At 52.1% G+C, this 20,883-nt stretch overlaps 3 protein-coding genes across 3 annotated transcripts; all 3 read left to right on the top strand.

Annotated features, from left to right (window-relative positions):
• Positions 1-2,365: 2,365 nt before the first annotated feature.
• C1QC (complement C1q C chain) lies at positions 2,366-7,315 on the top strand. Its single transcript, XM_061187020.1, has 3 exons — positions 2,366-2,505; positions 2,785-2,977; positions 6,381-7,315. The coding sequence occupies exons 2-3, from the start codon at positions 2,797-2,799 to the stop codon at positions 6,935-6,937; spliced, it is 738 nt and encodes a 245-aa protein (XP_061043003.1). The 5' UTR covers positions 2,366-2,505; positions 2,785-2,796; the 3' UTR covers positions 6,938-7,315.
• Positions 7,316-8,968: 1,653 nt separating this feature from the next.
• Positions 8,969-18,130, top strand: LOC133087246 (heterogeneous nuclear ribonucleoproteins A2/B1-like). Its single transcript, XM_061184064.1, has 5 exons — positions 8,969-9,578; positions 9,748-9,924; positions 13,731-13,826; positions 13,921-14,028; positions 18,120-18,130. Exons 1-5 carry the CDS (start codon positions 8,969-8,971, stop codon positions 18,128-18,130), a joined length of 1,002 nt encoding a protein of 333 aa, XP_061040047.1.
• Positions 13,729-20,216, top strand: C1QB (complement C1q B chain). The gene is made up of 3 exons (XM_061187019.1): positions 13,729-13,826; positions 18,120-18,323; positions 19,508-20,216. The coding sequence occupies exons 2-3, from the start codon at positions 18,143-18,145 to the stop codon at positions 20,080-20,082; spliced, it is 756 nt and encodes a 251-aa protein (XP_061043002.1). The 5' UTR covers positions 13,729-13,826; positions 18,120-18,142; the 3' UTR covers positions 20,083-20,216.
• The last annotated feature ends 667 nt before the right edge of the window (positions 20,217-20,883 follow it).

Here is a 20,883-nt window from a genome sequence, read left to right as displayed (position 1 = left end):
TACCTTTGTGCTGCACACATTCACGTATGCACACACACGCACAAGAATACACATCACACTTGCACACACACCTCCCGAGATGCACGTGGACCCACATTCCTGGACCAAGACTCGTCTACTCCTCACCCACACACCCACTCCCTGAGACCCACCGGGTGCACCCCTGGATGCACTACTTACGCCTCCAGACCCACAGACGCACTCAAGGATACACATGCGTCATACCCGTGCACACCCACCTCGTACACCCACGTGCCCCCATCAACCATCAGTAGTGCTCTCACACACACGTGTTCCAGACACACCCCTGACACGGAGGTGCACACACCCTCCTCTCCCTCTGACATGCATGTGCCTTAGAAACGCCTGTGATCTCCGAGTCCTCACGTACCCACCACCTCCACGCCCGCCTTCCCCACACACTCAAGACCCACTTTGGGGGGAGGCCCGGGCCCATCAACAGCCTTCGGGGGTCAGGAAGAAGAGAGTAAAGCTCTGCAGCCCCAGAGCAGTTCTGGACTCCTCAGCCCGCTTTGGGCCTCCACTCCACACCAATTCTCCCCCTGCCCACCCAGAACACACACACCCACGGACTGGGAAGAGAAACAGATCTGTGAGCACCTACTGTGTGCTGGACATTTTATAACCATGGATGCATTTAATCCCAGCAAAATCGATGAGGACCCTGAGGCTCACAGAAAGGAGACATCTACCCAAGGTCACACTGCCAGAAAGTGGCAGGGCCTGAATTTGAACCAGGTCTGCCTGACCCCAAAGTGAAGGGCTTCTTTCATTGCAATGGGGCTCAAAGACAATGTCAGGGGTAGGGGGCCCGTAAGAAGCTGGAGAGGCCAGGCTATAGAAATGGCGGCGCGGGGAGTGCCCCGCTGCTTCTTACCCTAAATTCCACCCATACCCACCCCTCTTTGCAGAGGCAAATCACTTGCCCCAGGCGGGCGGGGCAGGGGCGGACTGAGCGCGGGCTGAGGCTGCCACCTGCTGGAGAAGCCGGACCCAGGCGCGAAGGAGGTGAGGACTGAAGATGGGAGAGAGGCCTGGGTGCCATCGGCCGGGTCCCGCACCCCCCATAATGCTGTGTCCATCATTTCTGCTCTCTCCAGCCTTCCACCCACCTGGGAATTCCAGGGCCAAGTACAGTCACATTCTTGCTCTTCTTGCACGCTCTGCAGCCCTGTGCCAGAGGGTGGAGAGCCAGCTGGGGAGACTGAGGCCCTGAGGGTCACCCAGCAAAGCAGGGGCAGGGCTCGGAACTCTGCTCATGACTGGCACAGGGCTAAGCACTGTGTATGCATTAGCACTGCCCTGCATGGAAGCTACTGGAAACCCTCATTTACAGAGGAGAAATCAGTGCTCGGGGAGGTCAAACCACTCACTCACATGGGTGGCAGGAGTGGAATCAGGGTTGGAATCCTCCACTGCCCATCACCTCCTTCCTCTCCGGAATCTCATGTGAGGAGAAGAAAGAGAGGAGGGGCCTCTCTCAGCTCTGCCAGCCTGGCCTCGACTGGCAACCCCTCACTAGCCATAATAGGCTCTGAGACGAGAGGCCAGGGATGGAGGTGAGGGAGGGGGTGCTGGCAGGGAAGGTGGGATCATCAGGGGCCCCAGCAAAGGAAGAGGCACCAATATGCAAAGCCTGGTCCTCCCCCACCACCCAGTATACAGATGGGATGACTGAGACCTAAGGGCCAGTGGTTTGCTGAAGGCCTCGGGGCCAGGGAGTGACGGGGCTGGAAGGAGAACCCAAGGCCGCTGACTTTGTAGCCAGAGGAATCTGTCGGCCACAGCAGGCTGCCTGCTGTCAAAGTTTGCCCTGGATATCCACCCCCAAGTAAGGCAAATGGGAGGGGGCATATGGAAGTCTCTAGAATAAGACCTGTCACTTCACAAGTGCATATGAGGCTTGTTTCTGAGGGCAGCTAAGCAGAGGGGTCAGAACAAGGCTTTGGACCCAAGAAACCATTCACTAAGTGACTTTGGGCAAGGGTTTTCACTTTCTTCAGCCTCAGTTTCCTCATCTGTACAGGGAGAATTATAACTTCCCCCTAGGGATCCTGTGAAACAACGGGGTCTCAGGCACAGTAAATGGCAACAAACAGGGATGGGCATTAGCTGGGCTGAACTTGACTCTAGGGGAAGTCTGCCCAGGTGGCTGATGTTTACACGTACACACACATATACGCACCCTTCAGCATACCCGGGGCAGCGGACATTTCCTCATTTCAGACACTCATGACCTGGAGGTGGAGGGACACAGGGGCATCACTGCGGTCAGCCTGGCTCAGCACCCAAGAGAAAGTATTGAGTCAGGAAAAATTATGGGAAAGGGGATGTGGTATTGGAGAGAGGAGGGGAGGGGACAGCGCAGTCTGCCCAGGCCCTTCTTGCTGTGTCCACGCTGACACGGTGTCCTCCTGCCTTGGAGAGGGGAAGCAGATCTGAGGACATCTCTGTGACCAGACCAGAAACCTCCCACCTGTCCAGGTGAGGGCAAATGACAGCTTTTCCCCGCTGCCACTTCCTGAAACGTGGCCCCAGGGACAGCTTGATTTGTGAGAGGAAGGAGGGTCCCCATCTCCGCTAAGCCGGGGCCTGAGCTTGAAGAAGAGGCCCCATTCCCCATCCATTGTGCGGTCCCAAGGGGCGAGGGGCCGGGGAAGGGAGGTCAGCTCCTGAGGGCTGAGAAGGACGGCCCCTGGGGAGAGAGAGGGTGAGGAGGGCAGGCCGGGGGCTGGGGGACAACTCAGCTCTCTCCCCATCCAGCTCCTTCCCCAAATGGACATGGGGTCCAGCTCCTGGCCCCACCTTGTACCAAACTTGCTGCTGCTCTTGCTGGCACTGCCACCTGGGGGCCAAGCCGGCACAGACTGCTATGGGATCGCCGGGATGCCGGGCCTGCCCGGGGCCCCAGGGAAGGATGGGCATGACGGATTGCCAGGGCCCAAGGGTGAACCAGGTGAGTCTGCTGGCCTGCTGGGGAGGGGTCACCTAGGGCCTGGGGGCAGGAGTCGGAAGTGCCCATCTGGGGCTGACTCTGGGGAAGGTGGACAGCTGCTTGATGGCGAGGAGTGTGGTCCCTCCGGCCACGCCTGCTCCCAGGGCAGAGTCTTAACTCTTGTGGCAGGTCTATCCCCTCTCCCCCTCAGAGCCCAGGCCTCCGGCCTCCCCAGTTCACCTCTTTGCTCCTCAGTTTCCCCATCTGATAACAGTGAGAGAACAAGAGCACCTGCCCTAGAAGGTGGCAGGGAGGATCACGGAAGATGATCCAGGTGAAAGCCTTTGGCAAACTCTAAAACGCTCTGCTACTATTGTATTCCAACCCCTCCACGACTTGCCCTGCAACATGGACCCCAGTGACTGTATACAACGCCCAGGTGGCCAGGGTTCAAGTCCCAGCCCCACCACTTCCCACTCTCTGAACTTGCACAAGTTACATAACCTCCCAGCACCTCAGTTTCCTCATCTGTAAAATGGGGAGATGGTAGTACCTACTGCACAGGGTTGCTGTGATGATTAATAAAATTAAATATAAAACAGTACTAGCACGTGGTAGGTATCAGTAAGTGTGGGCTATGGTTGTTACTGCTGTTGTCATCTTTGTTTTTATCAGAGATGTGTGCTCCCGTCACTCCCTAGGATTCTGGGTAGTTGGAGGGGTAGGGAGTAAGGAGTCAGGATCACAGTCACAGAACCTTCTGTCGGAGATTCACGGGCAAGCCCTAGCACGAGTGAAAAGGGCTGAGGACATGAACGGGCACTAGTGTTGGGTGAGAACTGGAGTCTGCTGATGACTTGTCTGGGAGTAGGTGCACATCTGGGGGTGGAATGTGTCCAGAGTGGGCATGAGGGAGGCTGGGGTGCGGCTGGGCAGAGGTGACAGGGGTGGCAGAGGCACTGGGCGATGGAGGCCAGTGGAGGGGAATGTCCTTAGGAATTTCCCACTGTCATCTTCCCTCCTGGCAATAGAGTGGAATTGTACCAACATTCCAGAAGGAATTCTCCAATTCAGGATGAGTCAAATGAAGCCCCCAGGTCTGCCATTTTTCCAGGACCCTGTACTTCACAGCTGTCTCTGGCCATCTCACTGTATGGGATGGCTGATGGACACCAATTTTTTTTTATATAAATTTATTTTTTTTTTAATTTATTTATTTTTGGCTGCTTTGGGTCTTCATTGCTGTGCGCGGGCTTTCTCTAGTTTCAGAGAGCAGGGGCTACTCTTGGTTGAGGTGCGCGGGCTTCTCATTGCAGTGGCTTCTCTTGTTGTGGAGCACGGGCTCTAGGCACGTGGGCTTCAGTAGTTGTGGCACGCGGGCTTCAGTAGTTGTGGCTCACAGGCTTAGTTGCTCCGCAGCATGTGGGATCTTCCCAGACCAGGGATCCAACCCGTGTCCCCTGCACTGGCAGGTGGATTCGCCACCACTGCGCCACCAGGGAAGTCCCGGACACCAATTTTTAGCTCCTAATTTGTGCCAGGCACGGTTCCAAGTGCTCTATGTATATTCATCTCATGAGGTAGATAAAATTAACTCTATTTTACAAATGAGAAAACTGAGGCCAAAATCCTTTGAAGAAACGATTTGCTCCCATTTTACAAATGTCAAAGCTGAGGTTCAGAGAGATTGAGCAACTTGCCCGAAGTCACACACTGAAATCCTGTCCAACTTCCAAGGCCACGCCCTTAACCGCTACCCTGCACTGCCTCTCAGGCCCCCTCCCCACTGCCGTATCCCACCCCTCCCTAGTTGGTTGCTGGAAGTCAACCTGAAGCATGAGACACAGCCCTGCTTAACATAGCTGACAGCCATCACCGAGACCTGACATTACTGAGCACTGCCTATGAGGTGCTCGGTACGGGCATTCTCCCACCCCACTCTGCCAGCAGCTCTGTGGGATCCGTTCTATTATGCCCTTATCTCAACTGGGCAAACAGAGGCTCTGGGAGGCGAGATCACCTGCCCGGGATCACGTGGCCTGACGCTTAGGTCTGCTGGGTTCTGATTCCCCACTCCTAACCCTGGGATCTAAAAGGCTCACAAGCCGCAGAAGATCCATCACAGTAGGTCTGCACAGACACCCACCCCAAAGGAAGTCGGAGGAGGAAGCAGCCACGAGGGCCAGCAGGGGTGGTCAGAGAGGGCTTCTTGGAAGAGGAGACTGGAGCCAGGCCCTAAAAGATGAGTATGGTTTGGACAAGGGGAGAAGCTCTTAGGGGCTCAGATAATTAAGGCGGTAACAAGAGTCAGACACTGACTGGGACTAGCCAGACTTGACTGTGAGTCCTGACTCCACCTCCTACCAGCTGCATGGCCTTGGGCAAGTTTCTGACCTCAGTTTCCTCATATGTAACATGAAGTAAGTTGAACCAGGCCAGTTGTCAGAGGGGCTGAATTGGGCTGAGTGGGGCTGGGGGAGCTGGGGAAAGGCAGCCTCTGTGGTTCCATCCGGTGGATCCCATGTGCTAAGCTGGCCTGGGCCTGGGTGGTTCCAGCTCAGAAATGGAAACAGGTTTTGTGGGGCTCTGAATCTCATAAAATGTTGAGGATCCTCTTTAAGAAAAGTAATACAGAATTTGATGCGGGGGGGGGGGAGGTTTCACAAATCTACACATGCTACAAAATTGTTTTAGAACTATAAACACACAAATAATGCATGTAAAAGTGGATCTCTGTGGATCCTACAAAGGTTAATTTCTTGGTTTTGATTTCGTACTTTAGTTATGTAAGATCGGGGACAACTAGGTAAAGGGTACATGAGACTTCCTTGTCCTTTTTTTTTTTTGCAACATCCTGTGAATCTGTAATTATTTCAACACAAAAAGTTGAAAAAATTATAAATATAAAATTATGCAAAGGGTCTTGAAGGGGCCAGTGCAAGTAAATGGGGCCCAAAGCTTAAGTTTTATGACCTTTCCAGGAAATCTGCCTCTGACGAATCTTCTGATTTTTGTCAAGAAAAACTAAGAACCTAGACTTTTAGGTGAGGAGTTATCTGAGGCCGCATGCTCTCCATGGGCTGACAGTCGTGGCCTCTGGCACGCTCTCTGAGATGCAGCCCAGCTCTGCCACCTCCTGAGCTGGCTGGTCCTACCCTCCTCTCCATCACAAACATGGAAACTGAGGCCGAGACGGGGCCGTGCTGTAGCCAAGGTCAGAGGGCAAGACCATGGGGAGGCAGGATTTGAACCAGGGTCTCTCTCCCCTCTTCTCCCTGCACACTGCTCGCAGGTGAATAGGCCACCCTCTGGGGGAAAGAGAGTCCAGAGACCAAACCCTGGTGGCATGTCCCCTGGAGGATAGCCCTGTCCCTCTTCCCTGTCCCCTGCCCCATCACTTCCTTCCCACCTGCTCTCTCCCCAGGAATCCCAGCTATCCCTGGGACACGCGGACCCAAGGGTCAGAAGGGAGACCCTGGCACACCTGGCTATCCTGGGAAAAATGGTCCCATGGGAACCCCTGGGATTCCAGGGGCTCCCGGCAACATGGGACCCCCTGGGAACCCGGGCGATGAGGGCAGGTACAAGCAGAATCACCAGTCAGTATTCACTGTCACACGGCAGACAGTCCAGTTCCCGGAGCCCAACAGCCTGGTCAAGTTCAACTCGGTCATCACAAACCCGCAGGGGGATTACGACACGAACACTGGCAAGTTCACCTGCAAAGTTCCCGGCCTCTACTACTTTGTCTACTACACGTCACACACGGCCAACCTATGTGTGCAGCTGTACCGCAGCGGTGTCAAGGTGACCACCTTCTGTGACCACATGTCCAACAGCAAGCAGGTCAGCTCAGGCGGTGTGCTGCTGCGGATGCAGGTGGGCGAGCAGGTGTGGCTGGTGGTCAACGACTACAACGGCATGGTGGGCACTGAGGGCTCCGACAGCGTCTTCTCCGGCTTCCTGCTCTTCCCTGACTAGGGCAGGCAGGCCTGCTCCGCTCCCCGGGGCCACCCCATCTCCCTCAGCTTCCCTGCAAGAACCCACTGGGCCACACATCCTTGCTCAGGTCATCTCACCACCGGATGGACTCCTCCTCCAGGAAGCCCACCCTGCCCTCCTGCCCTGAGTTCTCTCCCTCCTCCAAACTCCTTCAGGAGTCACTGCTTTGACACTTAACCAACACCTTCTGATACTGTCATTAGTGTTTTCCAAGTCTTGGAAGAGGCAGAGAGATACATGAATAAATAATTAAATCAAAGACTATGCACGGCTCCGAATCCTCACTGCCAATTCCCTAAGAAGTAGTTCCCTTCATCTTCCACTTTGCCCCTGCCACAGCCATCTGTGGGCTCCAGATTCAGGCATCTAGCTGGTGTTCAGTAAAGCTTTGTGCCAAGGTTGAGACGCTCAGCACCATTTGGCCATTTGGGAGAGAGATGGTCAAATGTGGCTGAAGGCTGCAAGGGGTCCCCAAGGGGCCATCTGTTGTCACTTGTTTGGGTGAGAGGCACTGCTGTCATTAAAGGTATTCGTGCTCACAGGTTAACGGGAGTGTGTTTGAATTCCCAGACCTATGTTGACCGATGTTGAGTTTTGGGAGCACCCATCACAAGAGGGGTTTGGGCTCAGGCAGGCCCAGCACAGATGAAAGCAAGATGTGCAATGAATTTGTGCTGAATTAATGAGTGAATTGGGGTGAATGAATGAATGAATGGTGGGTAAATGAATGACTAAAAGCAGAGGGAATGAATAAGTAAAAAAATCATAATAGCTAACATTTATTGAGCACTCACTATACACCAGGCATTATGCTAACCCATCTATTAAATGATTTAATATTCGTAATTATGCTCTAGGTGGGCATGGATGGGTGAGGGAGGGAGTGAGAATCTGACTCCCGGATGTCTGATTTTCCCCGAATAACTGAGACTCTGGGGGCCCCCAGGAGACCATCCAAAACCACTACAGCCCACAAGCTATCAGGGTTTCACTGTGAGACTCCTGACAGTTGGGCCCAGCTGCCCCGATCCTTGTTGGAGGACCAGGAAGCCGGCCGTAAGCTGCTGCACTTTCGCTGCGCTCACCATGAGAAGGGGTTGACAGTTCGGGTTCAAAAAGATAAAAAGTGTAACTTTCCTGTGCAGATTGAGGGTCTGGCTTCAGAGCCCAGTGAAACCCAAGGCTCACTCAGGCCAGGGAAAACCACCCCAGCCTGATTGGGCTCTCAGCTTGGTTCCACAAGGCCCCACAGAGCTCACAGAGGCATGAGATGGGCTGTAACAGCAGAGGCTGGAGCTCAGCTCTCCAACCAGCGCCATCCACTTTGGCTCCTTTGTTCCTGAAGGAAGCTGTTTCACACCCCCATAGCTTTGCCCATGATGTTCCTTCATTCTGTAGAGCCCCCACCCCACTCATACAAATCCTCCATCCACTTAGATAATACACACTCAGCTGTCAGGAATCAACACAAAGATCACCTCCTCCATGAAGCCTTCTCTGATTCTCCCCTTCGTGTTCCCACAGCGTCCTCCACCGACTTGGACCACAGATTCATGACTTGTTAGAGCCCAGGTTCCCAAATCTGGGGGTGCAACAAAATTACCTGCAGACTTATTTATAAAATAAAAAAACAGATTTCTGGACCCAAGCCTGTTACACAAAGGTTTGGGAAGGACTGCTATTTCCAGCAAGCTACAGGCTGTCTACATCTCAGGAGTGGGTCACAGGACAGCTCTTGGGACTGGCGGAACCTGCATTGACCTGTTTCACCAATCAGCCTATTCTGAAAAATTGAAAGTTGCTCAAGGTTGATTCAAGGGCGGCAGCGGCTCCAGAGGCAGCAGCGCCGGGTCCCCATGGAGGTGCTCCTAGAGTTGTTTTCCTGGAACAGTGGAAGTTCTGACCGCAGGGTCAGGACCGATCAGGTTTGTGTTCTCACCATAGCGCAGTGGCCAGTTCGGTTCCTGTTAGTGCCCTGAGATCTCCCTCATCCCCCTGAGTTTCGGGAAAATGGCTGAAGCTAGTAAGCCCATGATGAAGAGAACTTCAAAATCTGTTCCTTTGGAGAGGAATAAGAGAGAAAAGGAACAATTCCGTAAACTCTTTATTGGTGGCTTGAGCTCTGAAACCACAGAAGGAAGTCTGTGGAACTACTACCAGCAATGGGGATATCTCACAGACTGTGTGTTAATACGGGACCCTGTAAGCCAAAAATCAAGAAGATTTGGTTTTGTCACGTTTTCATCCATGGCTGAGGTTGATGCTGTCATGGCTGCCAGACCTCATTCCATTGATGGGAAAACGGTTACGCCCAAACGTGCTGTCCCAAGAGAGGACTATGGAAAGCCGGGGGCTCTTGTCACTGTGAAGAAGCTGTTTGTTGGTAGAATTGCAGAAGATACTGAGGAACATCATCTTAGAGATTACTTTGAGAAATATGGAAAAATCAATGCCATTGAAATAATTACTGATGGGCAGCCAGGCAAGAAAAGAGGCTTTGGGTTTGTTACTTTTGATGACCATGATCCCGTGGATAAGATTGTGTTGCAGAAAAATCATACCATCAATGGTCATCATGCAGAAGTACGAAAGGCCTTGTCTAGACAAGAAATGCAAGAAAGCCAATGTTCTAGAAGTGGAAGAGGAAGAAACGCTGGTTTTGTATATTTTCATGGTGGTGGGGGAAAGTTTCGAGCAGGAAATTTTGGAGGAAGGAACTTTAGAGGAGGATCTGATGGATATGAAAGAGGACATGCATTTGGGGATGGCTATCGTGGGTCTGGAGGAAGACCTGGAGGTGGCAATTTGGGGGTTAGCCCTGGTTATGGAGGAGGACGAGGAGGATATGGTGGTGGATGTGGCAACCAGGATGGGAGCTCCAGAGCTGGTTATGACAACTATGGAAGAAGAAATTATGGAAGTCAAAATTACAGTGATTTGGAGAATTATAAGCAGAAACCCTCTAAGTACGAATTACTGAAGAGTGGAAAACTTAGTGGCAGCAGGAACATGGGAGGATCATATAGTGGAGGAAACTATGGTCCAAGAGGCAGTGGAGGAAGAGGGGGTTATGGACAGACAAGATGATATTGAGCTTCTTATTTGCCATGGGCTTGACTGTATAAATAGAGAATTACAGCCCAGAGGTAACAGAAGAGCTTTAGGTTATCGAAATAACAATGTTCAGGAAACTCTTATCTCAGTCATGCATAAATATGCAGTGATATGGCAGCAGACACCAGAGCAGGTACACAGAGCCATTTTGTGAGCGGACTCAATTATGTAAGAACATTACCTTCCTGTGGAGGAAAGACTATAAAAAATGCTTTTGAAACAGTTTCTTAGCTTTTGAATTGTTGTGTCTTTCCAGTGGTCTCTATAAAAGTGTGGAAGCATCCCTTCTTTGATAATGTCAAATTTCAAAGTTTTGGGTGACATGTGAAACCTTTTTCAAGATTTTTCTCAAAGTTTTGAAAGACTATTAGCCAGAACCATGGTGTAATAAGACATAACACCATTCTTCTAAAAAAAAATCTATTTCGTGTGTAGAGTTAAGAAGCTGTTGTACATTTAAGATTTAATAAAATAACTCTAAAGGTAAAACAGTAGTAGTTGGTCCTCTTTGATAATTTTGCACTTTTAGTTTTTACCTTTTAAATGTTTTTCTTGTTTTATGATATCAAATTTTGAAGTGTAATGATATGACTTACCTATATTATGAAATGGTTACCAAAAAAAACTTTTTCTTCTTGTGATGAATAGGATTTATTGCCTTAACAACTTTTATAGAATCCTACAGCTGTGCTCATTTTGTTCTGCTTGTACATTCCATCTTTTGTAATGGTGAGTAACTTGTCATGTATCTATGGGTCATTTGTATATCTTCTTTGGATAAATGTCGATTCAGTTCCTTAGTCCATATTATAGTTTGATTATTTGCTATTGTGGCATATGAGTTTTTGTTGTACATTACCTGTTTTGTATTTATTTACCTTATAACTGGAAGTTTGTACCTTTGAACAACCTTTATCCTGTATTTCCTCCCACCGGTTTTCTGCTGCTGGGAGCCACAAGCATGATGCATGATTTTTTTTCTGTGAGTTTAATCATTTTTTTCGGGATTTCACAAATAAATATGATCATACGAAAAAAGAAGGGTTTGGGGAGGACAGAGACATGGGTGGGTGGACGGTCCGCCAGGTGAAGTCAATGCACGAGGTCCACCACCTGGCTTTTCTGCACTTATTTCCTTACAGGTCTGCATCCCTCACCGGACTGTGAGCATCCTTGAGGGCGGGGCCACTTTGCTACAGGCCAGGCGCATAGTAGGGGCATGGGAAATGTGTCCGATGAGAAGAGAGGGATGAAGACACACACACACACACACACACACACACACACACACACACACACACACACACACAGCAATAACAGAGGCCAGGGCCTAGGAACTCGGCCTGGTCCACAGAGTCTGAGAGCCCCTGGCAGGGACAAGGCGGGGGTCAAGGGGGCCGCTCCACCTACAGCTCACCTCCAGCAGCCACTTAGCAGTCCGCCCGGCAATGCCGCAAGTGATACATCTTTCTTCTCATTTCTCTTTTGTTTAAAAAATCAATGCGCCGTTTATGTAGGCCACGGTGTCAGATCAGAAACCTGTACTTCGGAAGCGACCATTTTTGTGCCATTTTTATTTTCCATAATTGTTTCCTTGTTGTTCTCTCTTTGCCAGGAGAGACAGGCCTTTGAAAATGCCAGCTTGTCTGCTGGGCTGAGGGGAGCTGGGGGAGGGCTTTTAAGGGAGGTAGCAAGGGTGGGACAGGCGCTAGTACGAGACACCCCAAGGAGCAGGGGGTCTCTTTCAGACCACGGGATGTGGAAGGGTCTTAGGCTTCCCTTCCACCCTCTGTAGGGATTGTCCCCTCTCTATCAGGGATGCAAGCCAGTGTTTTAAGGGTACAGAGGCCAGCTGGCTCTCACTCAGGGGCCAAGGGTCTCCTTAGCTCCTGACCCCTAATCCAGGCATGGCTCCTGTGCCTCCAGGCTCCAAGATTTCTGTCTTCTCTTCAGAGAAATCACACTACTCCCAGGTTTGCCTTGGGTGCCTACTGAGGGCTGGGCACTCAGCTAGGCCCTGGACATGCGGGGTTACCTCACTGGCCCCACAATCACCCCAGGACGGGGTGCCCATGCCCCTGACTCATATACGGGGAAACTGAGGTCAATAAACACGCCTGACGCCACATAGCTAGAAAGAGGTAGGCCTGGGATTCAAACTTAGGAGGGGCTGATTCCAAAGCCCGTGCCCTGACCCCACCACCCTGCTGCTTCCTGTTGTTAGGCTCATCCTGTTTCTACCCCAAATTCAAGCCCATCTTTTCCCATTTTTACCAGCCACCAAATCATTGGAGGGTCTATAGTTGGCTGAACCCAGAGACCCTTGGGTTTTATCACACGAGTCTCTTCTTTCCCTATCACCCTCAGCAGTAAATACTTAATTTCCACCAAGAAGCATCCACAAGCCCAACGATTTTCTCTCTCTAAGCACAGATGTCAAGAGAGCCCTCCTGACCTATGGCAGCTCCTGGGACTTGCTGGGCAACCATCCCTGAGAGGGGCATCACGTTGCTTTAGACGCAGCCTCGGTAAGAGGGCTGATATCCCGGTGCCAGGGATGCCTGGCTCCAAGTCCTGCATCTGCCACTAGCGAGAGGTGTGGGCTCCAGCAGCTACTTCTTGTGACATTCATCACAGGAGCAATGAAACCATTGTGTCACTGGATGTTTAATACCAGTCTCCCCCAGGAGAAGAGACACTCCGTGGGGCAGGACCCAGGGCTGATTTGCTTGTGGCTCTATCGCCAGTGTACATAGAGGCTCATGATAAATATTTGCTGAACAATGCTCTCTCCCCTCTGGGCCCTGGTTTCCCTATACATAAAATAAGCGGCCCGGGCTGGGTGACCTGCAAGCCCCTCTCCCGCCCTAACTTGCTGTGATTCCAGGATCTACAAGCAACAGGCTCCTGCCTGTGCCTATTACAGTCATCAGCTACAGGTCTGCTGGAAGCAGAGGAAGGGGTATAAGTAAATAATGACCACATTTAAAATTCATTTTTCATTATTAGATTATTTTCTGAGAACGGGGAAAGAGCCGGGGTGTAGAAGGGAAAGAAAGCAGAAGAGATGAGCCCAGAAAGGGGAGGCCTGGGACATGGTATGATATTAACAATTAACATGTGCACTGCACTTTACAGTTTACCCTCCTCTTTCTCCTCCACTATCCCATCTGAGCCCCCCAGTGCAATCTGTAGAGCAAGTGCAATTATGGTCCCACCATATGGCAGAGGAAATTGGGGCTCCCTTGGGTTCCCTTGGCTGAGAATGTTTAGTTGGTAAGTGGCAGAGCCAGCATATGAATCAAGGTTCCTGACTCCAAATCCAGCCCTCGGGCACCAGGCCAGCCATGTTTCCATTTCATTGAGGAACACCCCTGTTCCTGAAGAAATTCATGAGGTCAGGGGTCTTGGCAGGCAAACCCCCGGTTGTGGACATTCTCCTGGAACAGCCCGTTCCCCCCACAGCTGCTGAGCTGGCAAAACCAAACTGGCCACCCACCCATCCTATTTACAGTAAACCCCTCCAGATTGCAGAAACGGGACCTGAAACTGCCTGAGGACAGCAGAACAGGGTGAGAATGGGGTGACAGGGAGGAGGGCCGGCCTGCTGGGCCCCTGGGAGGGGACTGTCAGGGGAAGGCCCTTGTTCTCGCTGGAGAATGGAACTTCCGCTTTGGACTGAGAACAGGAGGCTCCCGGCTCCCCGTCCCACTGCTGCCCAGCCCAGAGGCCTCAGAGGACGCCAGGTTCCCAGGTGAGGATGGGGCTCGGCGCCTGGGGGGACTGGCGGACAGGACCAATATGGCAGAGGGTGGTGATTCCCAAAGGCTCTGCATCCCCTGCCTCAGAGCCACCTGGAGTGTCTGACAGTGAGGATTCCTGGGCCCAATCTCAGACCTCGGGGGTCAAACTCTCTGGGGGTCAGCTTGGGAGTCTGCTGCTACCTGGGGCCCCAGGTAATGGGGAGGCACCAGGATAAAGGCTTTGGGGTCACCAAGACTGGAGCTGAGCCCTGCTTCCGCCTCTCAGGTGCTGGTGATCTGGGCCAAGTCACATGACCTCTCTCAGCCTGGACCCTCTCCGGGGATAACAGAACCTTTCAGGGCTGCTGTGAGCCCTAAAGGATATCAGCTCAGCCAGCGCTTAGCACACTACCTGGTACAAGATATGTCAGAGGCAGGGATGAAATTAGAACCCAGATTCCCCTCTGCTCAGCCCAGCGTTTCTCCAGCACCTGCCTTCTCTTATTTCCTCGCAGTCAGATGAGAAAGCTCAGCTTGACTCTTTCAAGGAAATGATTTGACTTGCAGGCGGAGTTGTGACGAGTTGTTAGTTAGTACTGACACCACTCAATAATGCTTGTGAAGGAGGGTGTGGGGTCGGGCACTGCACTAGGGACCTGGCTCCTTCAAGGTTCCCTCGCGTGTAATCCTCTGGCAGTCCTGTCAGGTCGAAATTAACTTTGTCACAGGCTCAGAGAGAGGTTAAGGCACTTGCCTGAAGTCATGCAGCGAGGTAGCAGCAGAGCAGGAGTTCAAGGTCAAGTTGGCCTGACTCCAAGTCAGGGGGAAAGGGGCTCTTGGGGCTGGAAGGAGATGGAAGGGCGGCTGATATGGGGAAAGTGTGAGGAGCAAGGCTGACGGCGGTGACAGACGGGAAAGGCAGGGGTTAGTCACTGGATGAGTTTTAAGTCCTCGCCCAAGTCTGAGACTCGGTGGCCCCTGAAATGGGCCAGAACCCAGATCTCCCCACTACCGTCCCCACCTCCGGCTCCCCCGAAAAAGCCCAAGTCTCATCACGGGTCAGGACCCTGCTCCCCTCAACCCCCCACCCCCCAGCAGGTGGCCAGGGCTCCCCACCCCTGCGCTGCCTGCACCTGAGAGATCTCCTCTCCCTGAGCCCAATCTCCCAAAGGGACCGGATTCTTTTTTACTTTTCCAAGCATCCTCCGTTGTGTCCTGAAACCTGGGGACTCTCGGATGATAGTGATAATCAAAAACTAGCTAATATTCACTAAGCACTTCCAACATGTCAGGCTGTCGTGAGCCCTAACGCATCTGTCCTCCTGCCAACGCTGTGAGGTAGAGATTAGTATTATCCCCCTTTCACAGAAGGGGAAGCTGTGGTCGGAGAGAAGCAACTTGCCTAAGGCCCATAGCTAAGAAGGGGCACAGGTCTGTTTTGGACCCTGGCAGTGTCTCTTTCCTTATGACACTCCAGGCCTCTCACCTTTGGTGAATGTTTGCTGCCAAACAACAGCAGCAATAATAGTAATGATAAAAGCCATCACCAAGCACCGGCCCCACAACCAGCACTGCTCTAAGTACAGCCCAGGCTGTAGCTCCTTCTGTCAGGCTGTCTGGCTCCAAAGTCCATGTTTTAACCACCAGATAGGGAGGCCTCGTAATATAACACCCCGTGGGGTTTGGATGGGTTTGAATGGGGAGCAGGTTTGAATCTCAGCCACACTGGGGCTGCGTGACCTTGATTGAGGTTCCCGCCCTCTCCACTGCCCAGTTTCTTCGTCTGTGAAATGAGAAAGCAGGGGTGCTCTCCCAGGGGGCTGCTGTAAGGACCAAATTAAATGAGAGAATGTGGCCCGTGAAGCGTTTGGCACAGAGCCTGGCACCTGCTAAGTGCCCAACGCATTGATTATTAAGGGTGTCAAATTGTCGTTGCGTAAAACCTCCAGCCAGATAAGCAGGATCATCCCCAGAGCCACCCTCTCTTGGGAGCGTGACAGAGCCTAAGCCGGTCACTCGTGGCCCTGGTCACACCCACATTTGCAGCCCCGCTTTCCTTGGTACCCAGTAGAGCCCCTGGTCTAATTCAGCTCCTGGTTTGAGCCATGAACTGATTAGGAGCAGACCGAGGGGGCTGAGGCTGACTTTCTGAGCACATGAGCCCCACATCAGCAGGTTCTTCTGGGCTGGCACAGGCCTCATGAGGCAGAGGGGGCAGGGGTCTGGCCACAGCCCCACCATTAGCCAGCTCACTGGGTGATTTGGGGAGGGTTGTTTTCTAATGTTTGCATCTCAGTTTCCTCATCGGCAAGGTGGGAAAATAATCACAACCCACTTCCCTGGAGTGCTGTGAGGATCAGAAAAACCCAGCTACGGGTCTGAACTAGGGCCCAAAACCCTTTGATTCTTCCCCAGCCATGGCCTCACCTGGATCCCCACGGTTATCCTGGGAGATGAGCAGGGACCCCTCTGCTCTCCTATTTTAAGAGCAGGAAACTGCTCAGCCTTTGTGGGCTGAGGGGTAATGAGGGAAGGCTTCCTGGAGGAAAAATGCTTTGACCTGGGCCTGGAAAGATGGAGAGAATTTGGATCTGGGCAAAGGTGGAATGGGCTGCCTCAGAAGGTAATGAGCTTCCCATCACTGAGATGGTACAAGTCATGGACGGAAGGGGCCTTGGCAGAGATGTTATTGAGGAGACTTAACAGTAGGCTGAGGGTCCCTCAAGAAGTTAAACACAGAATTACCATAAGCCCCAGTAATTCCACTCCTGAGTATATACTCAAGAATTGAAAACAAGTTGCAAACAAATCCTTGTACATGAATGTTCACATTAGCACTAGTCACAGTAGGCAAAAGGTGGAAACTTCCCAAATGCCCATCAATAATGAATGGATAAACAAATTGTAATATGTCCATACAATGGAATATTATTAAGCCATAAGAAGGAATGAAGTACTGATCCATGCTACAATGCAGATGAACGTCAGAAACATTATGCTAAATGAAATAAGCCAGACACAAAAGTTCACACTGTGTATATAATTCCACTTATATGAAATATCCGGAATAGGTAAATCCATAGAGTCAAAAAGCAGATTGGCGGTTGTCAGGGCCTGAGGGGGGAAGTGGGATTTGGGGGCGACTACTTAGTGAGCACAGAATATTATTTGGGTGTTACTGAAGTGACGGAGATAGTTTGGAACTAGATAGAAGAGGCGGTTGTACAGCATTGTGAATGTGCTAAATGCCACCGAAATATTCACTTTAAAATGGTTACGTTTATGTTATGTGAATGTCACCTCGATTTAAAAAAGAAAAAAAGAAGAAGCTAAGGGTTGGACTAGATGAATTTTAAGGTCCCTTCTGTCCTGAGAATCGATGCCGTGGGCACTGGCCATGCTGACCAGCTCAAGACAGCCCAGGGCTTCTTCCTCGTTCCCCGGATTAGGAAGGGGCAAGCACCGTCCTCTCACCGGGGCCCACAGCCTTTGGAGGGACCTGAGAATATTCTGTCAGAAGAGGTGGCCTGGTGCACTGGCAGAGACACCGGCTTCCATGCCACACAGGCCTGGCTTTGAGTCCCGGCTGCGGTCCTTCCTGTGTTACCCTGAGCGAGTGACCTGGCCTCCCTGAACCTCAGTCTCCTCTTTGGTGTAGAAAAACTGGTTCTTCCATGCAGGGCTGCTCTGAGGATGTAACGTGGCCCGCTGTGGAAGCAGCATAGGCAGCCCGAATTCAGAAGTTCTAATGACTGAGAACACTTGGCATAAAATCCCAAACCACAGCTATCAAGACCCTGACCTCCGGTCTTCCGACCCCTGACTCCCCTGTGGCTACACTGGCCTCCCTGCTGATCCTCCACATTCCCGACTCTGTGCTGCCTCTGGCCCTTTGCCCTCCCTATCCTTTCCTCCTGGAACATTCTTGCCCCAGCTCTGTCTGAACCTTCAGGTCTCGGCCTAAACATCACTTCTCAGAGATGCCTCCCTTGTATAAAAAAACTTTCCTGGTGGGAGGACTTCCCTCACAAAACCAGCCCTCCAGGCACCCTTTCATTTCGGCCGGGGCACTCACCACAGTCTATAACTAGTTCTATTGACTTGTATGTTGACCTGTTTATCATCTCCCAGACTGTCAGCTCCATGAGGGCAGGGACCACATCTGTCTTGTTCATCAGCGAATCTCCAGCGCCCAGAACAGGGTCCGGGGGATAAGGCGCTCAGTGAACACAGGAACAAGTGAAGGAGTGAATGAACAAACCATGGCCGTCACCTACCACATCTTCCTGTCCCTGCCCCCGCAGGAAGTAGCTGAGACAGGGCAGTGATGAAGACCCCGCGGGGCGGCGCCCCAGTGCTGCTGCCGCTGATGCTCCTGAGTCTGCTCCACGCCTCCCGGGCCCAGAGTGGCTGCACTGGGCACCCGGCCATCCCTGGCATCCCAGGCATCCCCGGGACACCGGGCTCCGACGGCAAACCAGGGACTCCAGGGATAAAGGGAGAGAAAGGTACTGTGGACTTTGGGAACAGACTAGTGTCACTGACCAAGGCCCCATCTCTTACCTCCCAAGTCCCAGTTGCCCACCTTAGGGACTGCAAAACACTTGCAAATCCATCAGCTTGCTGAGCCCTCCACAATAACTTTGCAAGGAAGGAATTCTGATTCCCATTTTACAGATGGGAAAACTGATGTCCAAAAGGCTACTGACTTGCCCAAGGGAACCCAGTAAATGTTGAGGCTGAGGCCAAACCATGGCTCTCTTACCACTAAATCCACTGCAGTCACACAGTCCTGGGTTGTTACCTCCAGGGTAGGTGGCTTCGCCTCTCTGAATTGCTATTTCCTCACCTGTAAAATGTGGATAATGATTCTTTTTCAGAGTTGTCACAGGGTTCAAATGAGACTTCCTGCCATAAAACCCTCCTGTAAGATGTAGTCCATGCATTCATTTAAACATAGCCTTCCGCTCTCCTCACGTAATCTCACAATCCCACAATCCCACAAAATATCATCATGCTCACGATCCCACAAAATATCATCATCCCCATTTTACAGATGAGGAAGCTGAGCCTTGGAGAATGTGACTCAGTCAAGGTGACCCAACTAATAATGGCAGATGTGACATGAGAAACATATCTGCCTGTCCCCTGAGCCCATGTTCACAGCCACTATACTCTGCCACTCTACTGGAAAAGGTTTTATCTTGTGTTCTGCCAAACCAAGGAGGAGTAGCTGTTTGGAGTGGTGGAGTGAGAAGGATTCTAATACTCACTTCCAGGTTCAGCAAGAAAGAATGAGTGATTGATGAGGGATATGTGCCATCAGGGAGTGGGTGGAGAGGGATAGCACGTGTGCCCAGAATTCCTGATCCCTGCTCCAGGCTTAAGCCTGTATGAGCTGGTGAGGAGGGCAGGTCCAGCACCTTCCTGAGGGAGACGCCACTCCCCACCCCACGGGCGTTGGTCCCCATTACTGTCAAGCACATCTCAGACTCGGAAAGCTGGGCTGGAAGGAGACTCGGAGGCCCTCCCCGACATCCCGTCCTCTTGTTCACAGATGGGGAGCTGAGGCCCAGAGAAAAGCAGGGACCTATCTGAGGTTACGCAGCCAGGCTCCTTGCCTCCCAGCCCAGCTCTTTCCGGGTTCTCAGCGACCTCTGGCCCCCTCATATCCCTTGTCTCTGCCTTCCAGGGCTGCCGGGGCTAGCTGGAGACCACGGTGAGCTTGGAGAGAAGGGAGACCCAGGGTTTCCTGGGATTCCGGGAAAAGTCGGCCCCAAGGGCCCCGTTGGCCCCAAAGGTGCCCCAGGGCCTCCCGGAGTCCATGGCCCCAAGGGTGAATCAGGAGACTACAAGGCCACGCAGAAAATCGCCTTCTCGGCCACACGCACCATCAACAGCCCCCTGAGGCGGGACCAGGTCATCCGCTTCGACCACATGATCACCAACACCAACAACAACTACGAGTATCGAAACGGCAAGTTCACGTGCAGGGTGCCCGGCCTCTACTACTTCACCTACCACGCCAGCTCTCGAGGGAACCTGTGCATAAACCTCATGCGGGGCCGGGAGCAGACACAGAAAGTGCTCACCTTCTGCGACTATGTCTACAACACCTTCCAGGTGACCACGGGCAGCGTCGTGCTCAAGCTGGAGCTGGGGGAGACCGTCTTCCTGCAGGCCACTGACAAGAACGCCCTGGTAGGCATCGATGGGGCCAACAGCATTTTCACCGGGTTCCTGCTCTTCCCAGATGCAGAGGTGTGACCTGTGGGTCCAATTCACCCCCTCCCCTGCCAGCCACGCTCTCTTTACCCCCAACACCAGCCCCCACCTGGCCAAAACACACAGTAGGGCTCCATGGATGTTGCTGAATGAATGAATAAATAAACTTTTCAAGGCCAAGGGACAGTGGTCTAATTCAAATCTGTGTCCCAGCGATTGGCACATGGTAGGTGCTCAGAAATGTTGCTTGAATGCTGCTTGAATGACTGAACAATGAATGAATGAATGTTCTCTGAAAGCAGAAGCTCTATCTAATTGGTGGTGACTGGAGGGCCAGACTTTGTGTCCAGTTCTGTGCCAGACACACAATGGGAGATGGGGAGGGAACCCCATCTGCTGAGCACCTATAAGCTCCAAACACTGGGCTAGACCCTTTCCCCCTTCTCTCATTAATCCTCGCACTCATCCTTGGAGATAGGTTAAATCGTGCCCGATTCACAGAGGAGAAAACTGAGGATCAGAGGGATGAAGGGATTGCCCTTGATCCCACAGAAGAGCTGGGAGGGCAGGTCTGCCCACTGATAACTGAGACCTCTTTCAAGGCAAGGCATCTAGGTCCCTAATGGGGTATTCTCTGTGTAACGTCACAAACCTCCACCCAAGGGATCAAGGAGCCCTTCTTCAGTCTTAAGTGACCTTGGAATCAAGATCCTTCCCCTTTTGATTCTCACCACATGCTCTCCCTCCCAATGTCTTCCCAGCCTGGCTCAAGCTCAGCCATCCAGTTAGAACACACGTCACTCCCCTGCTCAATAATCTTCAGTGGCTCCCCACTGCCAAATG

Source organism: Eubalaena glacialis, chromosome 3 (genome assembly GCF_028564815.1).
Source record: "Eubalaena glacialis isolate mEubGla1 chromosome 3, mEubGla1.1.hap2.+ XY, whole genome shotgun sequence".
Taxonomy (NCBI): Eukaryota; Metazoa; Chordata; class Mammalia; order Artiodactyla; family Balaenidae; genus Eubalaena; species Eubalaena glacialis.
This window is presented reverse-complemented; position numbering and strand designations above follow the sequence as displayed.

What these genes read in the sequence shown, in the direction of transcription:
- LOC133087246 (XM_061184064.1), top strand. Translation starts at nt 8,969, where the DNA reads ATGGCTGAAGCTAGTAAGCCCATGATGAAGAGAACTTCAAAATCTGTT. An exon ending in TAGACAAGAAATGCAAGAAA is followed by an intron (nt 9,579 to 9,747) that starts GCCAATGTTCTA and finishes GTCTGGAGGAAG; the next exon opens with ACCTGGAGGTGGCAATTTGG. An exon ending in AGAGGACGCCAGGTTCCCAG is followed by an intron (nt 13,827 to 13,920) that starts GTGAGGATGGGG and finishes CCCCTGCCTCAG; the next exon opens with AGCCACCTGGAGTGTCTGAC.
- C1QB (XM_061187019.1), top strand. Translation starts at nt 18,143, where the DNA reads ATGAAGACCCCGCGGGGCGGCGCCCCAGTGCTGCTGCCGCTGATGCTC. An exon ending in AGGGATAAAGGGAGAGAAAG is followed by an intron (nt 18,324 to 19,507) that starts GTACTGTGGACT and finishes TCTGCCTTCCAG; the next exon opens with GGCTGCCGGGGCTAGCTGGA.
- C1QC (XM_061187020.1), top strand. Translation starts at nt 2,797, where the DNA reads ATGGACATGGGGTCCAGCTCCTGGCCCCACCTTGTACCAAACTTGCTG. An exon ending in AGGGCCCAAGGGTGAACCAG is followed by an intron (nt 2,978 to 6,380) that starts GTGAGTCTGCTG and finishes CTCTCTCCCCAG; the next exon opens with GAATCCCAGCTATCCCTGGG.